At 42.1% G+C, this 8,913-nt stretch overlaps 1 protein-coding gene across 1 annotated transcript; it reads left to right on the forward strand.

Annotated features, from left to right (window-relative positions):
- Window positions 1-655: 655 nt before the first annotated feature.
- Window positions 656-3,997, forward strand: LOC106605057 (transmembrane protein 74). Its single transcript, XM_014200314.2, has 2 exons — window positions 656-845; window positions 1,591-3,997. The coding sequence occupies exon 2, from the start codon at window positions 1,653-1,655 to the stop codon at window positions 2,499-2,501; it is 849 nt and encodes a 282-aa protein (XP_014055789.1). The 5' UTR covers window positions 656-845; window positions 1,591-1,652; the 3' UTR covers window positions 2,502-3,997.
- Window positions 3,998-8,913: the final 4,916 nt, after the last annotated feature.

Genomic DNA, 8,913 nt, shown 5'->3' on the forward strand with positions numbered 1-8,913 from the left:
GCTCTCTAGATTAAACATGGATTAAATTATGCCTTTGACATAGTGATCACTAATCTTCCATGGGACCAGGACACAGATTGTTGTGCCAAAAACCGAAAGGGAGAATCCCTGAGCAGACAATGTAAAAATCTGTCTTTCTGCCCCTGAGCAAGGCAGTTAACCCCCAACAACTACTGCTCCCCGGGAGCCGATGACCTGGATGTCGATTAAGGCAGCCACCCGCACCTCTCTGATTCAGTGCGGAAGACACATTTCAGTTGAATGCATTCAGTTGTACAACTGACTAGGTGCCCCCTTTCCCTTTCCCACATGTGGTATAATTGACAATTCACCTTGGCTATGGTTTAGGCCTATGCATGTTTTCATTTGATGCAACCAAGCATCTACACGAAGTATACATCTTGAGCAGATTATTAACACAGCTCTAGTGACGTTAATGGACATTTGATAAAATAAACGATATCGAATTTCCATAAGGTTGATACTATAGGGGCAACATTATTTTTAGCAATATTTATACAAGTCTATATGGACTTCAAATGCAGAGGTCCATAAGAATGAAATCCTCTCTGGTGTGTGTTTATTTGACTGCACACTGGAGTAATCTGCATCTGTTCAAGGGTACCGGGGGTAGCCAGCTCATTTCAGCACCATAGCGAGGCAGTTTAAAGCTTGTGTGGGAGGGAGGGACTACAGCGAAAATCTTTCCTCTCAAGCAGACGAGGACTCTAACATCATGTAGGCTACATTTTCGTTAAAGGCATTTAGTCATCGATCTTTTATGATTAGTCTATACAAAGTATTCTGGCATATGAAGAAAATTCGACATAATGAATTCTGAAGAAGTAAGTGCTTTTATATGAATTATATCCTGAAACACAGTAGTTTATATTAGCTGAGCACACTAAACAGATGCGCTGTGGCTATAGGGAAGATAATGCTATGCATGCTCCAAAAACACATCGCAAAAACTATCACGTCATTTGATTAATCTTCAATATTTCACAGCGATATTGTGAAGAAGCATATTGCAAGGCGTGGAAAGCGTTTGATCTACTTCAAAAACATCCCTCTTTCCCACACAAAACAGCCTACTGAAATGATTTAACTACATAACAGCCTATTGGAAATTGTATGTGCCCTATGATACAGTTATATACACTTCTCATGACTAGGTATAGTGAAGAGTGTGTTCTTCCATAATATGATAGACATTATGTTTGAAAAATAATTACAGTTCATCTGTGGGTTTTACGGGATTGCGCACTAATTGGATTCGGCTAATCTGTCACTTTAATGGCTTTGTATACATGGAGCAAATTATTTAAACCCAAACAATTGTCAATTTTTAGACTAAGTATTTCTGTTAACATCATGAGCATACGTGCCCAAAATGCGCTTGAAACGCCAGAAATTACGCACAATTGTCAATTTTTTGACTAAGTATTTCTGATAACATCATGAGCATACGTGCCCAAAATGCGCTTGAAACGCCAGAAATTACGCACAGGTTTTCTCTATGCAATAATTTGATCGTGTTTAATAATCAGGCCCTATGTGACATCTGATTTGTCAATTATTTCTCATCAGGGATGCTGCGGACTGAGAACGCCGTGGATAAATAATTGAAGTGAACCAGCGGAAAGAATGGAATGGCTTCTGTAGAGCTGCTTTATATAGATAAGGAAGGAAGAGGCAGACAACCCGTTCCTCCCTGCGTCCTTGACTGGGCTTCCAATCCGGTGCATGTTCGTAAAGATAGCAGTTCAGCCGGAGGGGCGCTCTCTATCTCAGCTCCGGGCTGCAAAGGACTGTGTAATTCAGCACCAAGGACGATTCCCCATAACGGAGGTCCGCATTCTAAACACCGTCACCCTGCGGTGGAGAAGGTCAACGTGTGCTGCGACAAAGAATTAGAGACATCTTTCACCTACGTCGACGAGAATGTGAATTTGCGCCTGGCAAGCCCTGGGGAAAGTGGGGAAAGTATCCACAAATCCTGGTGTAGGCCTAATGACTGTGCGAGCGACATTCGGCCCGAGGGGTTGCATGAGCTCTCCCTAATGTCAGATGATGATCTCGCATCAGAAAATTCGGGGGCATCTGTAGATTACGGTTTTATAAGCGCGGTCACTTTCCTAGTCACCGGGATCTCGTTAGTAATTATATCCTATGCAGTCCCTCGCGAGGTCAAAGTGGACCCGGAGAGCGTGTCCGCGAGGGAGATGGAGAGGCTGGAAATCGAAAGTGCCAGGGTAGGGGCACACCTGGATAGGTGCGTGATAGCAGGGCTTTGTCTACTGACGCTGGGCGGGGTAGTGCTGTCCACTCTGCTAATGATATCTATGTGGAAGGGAGAGATGTACAGGAGAAAAGCCTTTGCATATTCCAAGCACTCAGGGAAACTATATGGCTCCATCATTTTAAAAACGAGATCTAGCCCTAGTCGGTCGTCCACGCACTTGTCTATGAAGGAAGAGATAGATGAGACCTTGAATTAAAACGCTATCCTGTTGAGAAAATACTTTGTCTTGTGTTACTAAGACAGAGCAACACAATACTGCATGATGCAGGTACTCCAGACCCAAAGCGTGCAACCTGAACCCATCAGTCGGTCTACCTACAGAACATTAGCGTAACTGTTAAAATATTAATTTTTTTAATATTCAAGATGATGAAATATTAATCGTTTTATATTATCATCTCCATATAATTGGATGGACATGCAAGGTATAGGCTTATTTAACCAGGTAAGCACATTAACAAAATGATACAGAATGAATAAGCATGACAACAAAAAATAAAATAAAAAACATCTACGTTTTTTTTTAACTTGTTATTGGAAATGGAAATGCTGGGTCACATTTTCCATAGATGAAATCTCTGAGAGATTTCATTTATTATTAAGGTAATACGTGTTTTATGTGAAAGTGTCCGACAGTCAGTAATATGATGCTTACACACATTTTAGAGGGAAAAGTGTCAGTCCCATGAGTTTAGAAAGTGAGATGTATTAGACTAGTCTAGTGCACCATATCAAATCTGATATGACAGAATCTGCTCAGTGGTGCACATGCTAACATCCAATGACCTTTTTTACTTCCTCAAAGTGGGTGAGCATAATTCTCACTGGTTTCTCACTGTGTGTGTATATGTGTGTGTGTATGGAAGGGAGTCACTTAATCACACACGAAAGACTTGCCCCAGTTTATCAAGCTGTCCTGTACTGTGCTGTGCTGTGCTGTACTGTACACTTCAAAGAACCTACTTACTTCTAATGTACTGTACCTGCAGTAAATGCAATTATCATACTTGAATGATCACGCAATATGAGAACTCACTGGATCACAATATAACAATGTAATTAATAGGTATCTTTAAGAGAAATAGGGTTTTATTTATAGGCTAGGCCTACGCTACCAATGTTTTTATTATAGGGTACTAACGGACGTACATCCTACAACACTCTAAGCCGTATTGTATTCCTTTGAGAAGTCTCAGATATGCCTTTAAAATGTTACTGGAATAGGGATCTATTTCTTTTAACAAACCACAAATGATAGGTGCAACAAAAACAGAAAATGTTCTATTCAGTTCATAGAACTGTTGGTTGAGAATTATTTTCTTTCATGGTGAAGTGAGACACATCACCACTATAATTTGCAATCATCTCTGTATTGTAAGGCTACTACAGTAGCCTATAAGACAAGAGGCATCAAAGGAAACTTGATACCTTGAAAATGGTTCCATCGTTGCTACACCTCTGATTTCAATTCTTCAAAGCCTTTATTCAGAATCACAAGTGTTTGCCTCCAGGGAAACGACGCTCTTTGGTTATCACTAGAAACAGCTAATTCATGTTGTCATTTTGTGGGGCAAAATTCATTTAGTTGGCTGTTAATTATGCTTTCATTCGTTCACCCTCATCGTGTGTTTGCCATACTGTTCGATGATGCATATACGGTAATGAAATAAAATATACACCCCAAGAACTACAGAAACATGGTAAGACTGTTGTTACTTTAACTGTGTGAGATCCTGTCTTTTGTGACAGTTGCATAGTTATGGCTAATGTATGGTACAGTAGTACTACAGAAACATACTGGTAGTGTACAGTAGCAGACTGATGGTGAAACATAAACTCTTCAACTCACTGCATTACTTGATGCCTGTCCTAAGTACCTTTAACATCACACGACCAAGCCTAGCTGGATTAGATTTGTAGCAGACGCTCTTATCCATAGCAATTTACAGTAATGAGTGCATACATTTTCCTATTTGTTCGTACTGGTCCCCAGTGGGAATCAAATCCACAACCCTGGAATTGCAAGTGGCATGCGCTACCAACTGAGCTACACGGGATGGCAAGTTTATCTCAATCTAAATACCTCCAGTGGAAAAGCACTTTCCTTGTTCCCTCTTCCCTTTTCACTTCTAGGATGCATCCCATTAATCTCTCCTTTATTTTGAAGTGTGCACTTCCCTTAATTGATTTGACAGGAAATGACAGTCATAAGAAAATCCTCTAGCCCATGTCTACACCAATCCAATGCTTTTAAATTTGTGGGGAGTAGTGACTGGGAGCAGTGACTGGGAGCACAACTCAGGAAGAAGGAGACATTATTGGGACATACTCCTAATTCTCTGGTTACAGAGGGGTAATGGAAAAAGGTATCTGCACCAGAGAAACGGCGTGTTTTAGTAGTTAAAGGAGAATAAAGTGCCAAATCCGAGACCTTTCCGGGAAAGTTATATAAAAAAATTGAAATATTTCTGTACATCCAAGATTAATATGTTTGGAAGCAAGGAGATGAAGAGGGGAGAGGCCACAAGATGCAAGGAAAGATAATAGAGAATGCTATCTCAATTTCGATTTGCTCGATTCCTCACATCCTTTCTCTTTGCCAACTCGATTCCTCCCATTCTATCTCTTTGCCTTCCTCCCAACCATATTGGAGGAGAAGGTCTCAGGTCCCTCCCCTCTGACTTTATTCTCCAATACATTTTCAAAAGGAGGTGAGGTGGAGGATGTGAGAGATCCCTTCCTCCTTGTTGACATAGAGCTGTAGAGCTCCCACCATGCCTTCATCTTTCTGCCATCCAAATGTCTCTAAGGGATTTGATCAGGGATTTGCTCAGTGCGACAGCATTTTACAAGTCAAGCTCAAGTGTATTTCCAGAGGTTTCATGCATAAGCACTTTATCCGTGAGAGAGCGCCTCACAGCTAAGACACACTGATTGATATTTTGTAGCTCCCTGTGTTAGAAGATCTATCCAGGTAAGACAGGATCTGAGACAAGAAAGAGGGGCTGAGCTGCCATTAGCATTAATTTCCCAAGTGTACATGCACATAAATGATGAGCTGTCATTTATGTTAATTCACCCGTGTTTGTGTGTCTGCGTGTATGTGTGTGTGCATGCGTCTGTGTGTGTGTGTATGCATGCATGGGGGATCATGCGCATGAGTATATGTGTGTGCATGTGTGTGTGTATCTGTATGAGGGTGAGACAGGCAGAGCTCCTTTCCTCTGCCATACAACTGATTTATATGGCTTTTGTGAGGTGAGCTCGCCCTTCATCTCAGGCGTATGGTAAGAGACTCAGGAAAGGTTTCTATTGATTGCTCATGAGGGACACACTAAAGGCAAACACTCCAGGGACGTGACTTCGCTCTTGGCCACTCTCACCAGCCTTACTCAGAGGGGGTATTTTTAATAAGAGTGCATAATGCATTTTTCTGGAACGTTTACAAGCTGTTATTTACATTAGTTGGAGTATCTTATTGTATTGTGAATTTAGTCCAGAAAGCTTCTTGCTCAGAATACACCACTAAGCCCTCCCATGTTTTGCATTTAGAATGCGAAACATCGATTTCCATTGTTCAGCCCATGTAGGCCCTCTTGCATATTTTTCATGTTTGCATGAAATTAGTTCTAAATCTCTTTGGAAATCCAGGTTTATGTTGACATGGCCTCTTAAAGCACACCTAATTTTGAATCGTACCCGAACCTCTATGCCCTTCTATTTCAGAATACCCAGTGGTTCAGCAATGTACAGTCGTGGCCAAAAGTTTTGAGAATGACACAAATATGAATTTCCACAGTTCGCTGCTTCAGTGTCTTTAGATATATTTGTCAGATGTTACTATGGAATACTGAAGTATAATTACAAGCATTTCATACGTGTCAAAGGCTTTTATTGACAATTACATGAGGTTCATGCAAAGAGTCAATAGTTGCAGTGATGACCCTTCTTTTTCAAGACCTCTGCAATCCGCCCTGGCATGTTGTCAATTAACTTCTGGGTCACATCCTGACTGATGGCAGCCCATTCTTGCATAGTCAATGCTTGGAGTTTGTCAGAATTTGTGGGTTTTTGTTTGTCCACCCGTCTCTTGAGGATTGACCACAAATTCTCAATGGGATTAAGGTCTGGGGAGTTTCCTGGTCATTGACCCAAAATATTGATGTTTTGTACCCCGAGCCACTTAGTTGTCAATTTTGCCTTATGGCAAGGTGCTCCATCATGCTGGAAAAGGCATTGTTTGTCATCAAACTGTTCCTGGATGGTTGGGAGAAGTTGCTCTCGGAGGATGTGTTGGTACCATTCTTTATTCATGGCTGTGTTCTTAGGCAAAATTGTGAGTGAGCCCACTCCCTTGGTTGAAAAGCAACCCCACACACAAATGGTCTCCGGATGCTTTACTGTTGGCATGACACAGGACTGAAGGTAGCGCTCACCTTGTCTTCTCCGGACAAGCTTTTTTCCGGATGCCCCAAACAATCGGAAAGGGGATTCATCAGAGAAAATGACTTTACCCCAGTCCTCAGCAGTCCAACCCCTGTACCTTTTGCAGAATATCAGTCTGTCCCTGATGTTTTTCCTGGAGAGAAGTGGCTTCTTTGCTGCCCTTCTTGACACCAGGCCATCCTCCAAAAGTCTTCGCCTCACTGTGCGTGCAGATGCACTCACACCTGCCTGCTGCCATTCCTGAGCAAGCTCTGTACTGGTGGTGCCCCGATCCCGCAGCTGAATCAACTTTAGGAGACAGTCCTGGCGCTTGCTGGACTTTCCTGGGCACCCTGAAGCCTTCTTCACAACAATTGAACCTTTCTTCTTGACGTTCTTGATGATCCAATAAATGGTTGATTTAGGTGCAATCTTACTGGCAGCAATATCCTTGCCTGTGAAGCCCTTTTTGTGCAAAGCAATGACGACGGCATGTGTTTCCTTGCAGGTAACCATGATTGACAAATGAAGAAGAATGATTCCAAGCACCACCCTCCTTTTGAAGCTTCCAGTCTGTTATTCGAACTCAGACAGCATGACAGAGTGATCTCCAGCCTTGTCCTCGTCAACACTCACACCTGTGTTAACGAGAGAATCACTGACATGATGTCAGTATGTCCTTTTGTGGCAGGGCTGAAATGCAGTGGAAATGTTTTTGGGTGATTCAGTTCATTTGCATGGCAAAGAGGGACTTTGCAATTAATTGCAATTCATCTTATCACTCTTCATAACATTCTGGAGTATATGCAATTTGCCATCATTACAAACTGAGGCAGCAGACTTTGTTAAAATTAATATTTGTGTCATTCTCAAAACTTTTGGCCACAACTGTATTATACGGCATATTAGAGAGACATTCTTAAAATCAAAAGGCAACGCGTGCAGCTCTATGTCAAATCGATTTACACTTCTACAACTTCTGGTTGTCTGTGTTCTGCATCATTGACATTGAGGCGGTCGAGGGTGGCGGCACTCTGTCACTCGCTCCGTAGCCAAATGCACTGAGCTCTTTGAGCTGCATCATCCCTCAGCCCCACAATCAAGTCTGTCACAGTCATTTCCTGTGTTGTCCTTGGCACTTCCAATCACTTTCTTCTACAGCTGAAACTATCAGTCGGCCTGCCTCCTTCTGCCTACTCTGTGCTGTGGCATCTAGTCCAAAAGGAAATTAGCTTATTGTTTTGGTCAATCTTAACCACTTAACCAATGTAAGCAAGAAGGAAATGCCATGGTGCACATGTGTGTTTATTTCAAATGCTGAAGGAGAGCAGAATTGCAAAGTGGGCATATTGAAAATTGGATGAGTAGTAGTGTAATATATGCTGTTTGCTACGACACTGGCCATAATAGTCGTACCAGTGTGGTGGTTAAAGAGCACCGTAGGAATTAATGTGGATATAAAAGCCTGCTTGTAAAGGCCTAAATGCAATATTGGTACCATTTGTGACACTTAGCACACAGTGCTTTCGGAAAGTATTCAGACCCCTTGACTTTTTCCAAAAATGTTTAGGTTACAGACTTTTTTTATTTTTAAATACTCAGCAATCTACACACAATACCACATAAATGACAAAGCGAAAACAGGTTTTTAGAAATGTTTGCAAATGTATTAAAAATAAAAAACAAAAATATAGAAATGAGATACAAGATTCTCAGGTCTGATGAAACCAAGATTGAATTCTTTGGCCTGATTGCCGAGCATCACGTCTGGAGTAAACCTGGCACCATCCCTACGGTGAAGCATGGTTGTGGCAGCATCATGCTGTAGGGATGTTTTTCAGCGGCAGGGACAGGGAGACTAGTCAGGGTCAAGGGAAAGATGAACAGAGCAAAGTACAGAGAGATCCTTGATGAAAATCTGCTCAGACTGGGGGCGACGGTGCATTTCTAACAGGACAACGACCCTAAGCAAACAGCCAAGACAACGCAGGGGTGACTTCAGAACAAGTCTCTGAATTTCCTTGAGTGGCCCAGCCAGAACCTAGACTTGAACCCAATCGAACATCTCTGGAAAGACCTGAAAATAGCTGTTCAGAAACGGTCCCCATGCAACCTGACAGAGCTTGAGAGGATCTGCAGAGAAGAATGGGAGAAACTCCCCAAATACAGGTGTGCCAAGCTTG

This window comes from Salmo salar, chromosome ssa05 (genome assembly GCF_905237065.1).
Source record: "Salmo salar chromosome ssa05, Ssal_v3.1, whole genome shotgun sequence".
In the NCBI taxonomy this organism is placed as follows: domain Eukaryota; kingdom Metazoa; phylum Chordata; class Actinopteri; order Salmoniformes; family Salmonidae; genus Salmo; species Salmo salar.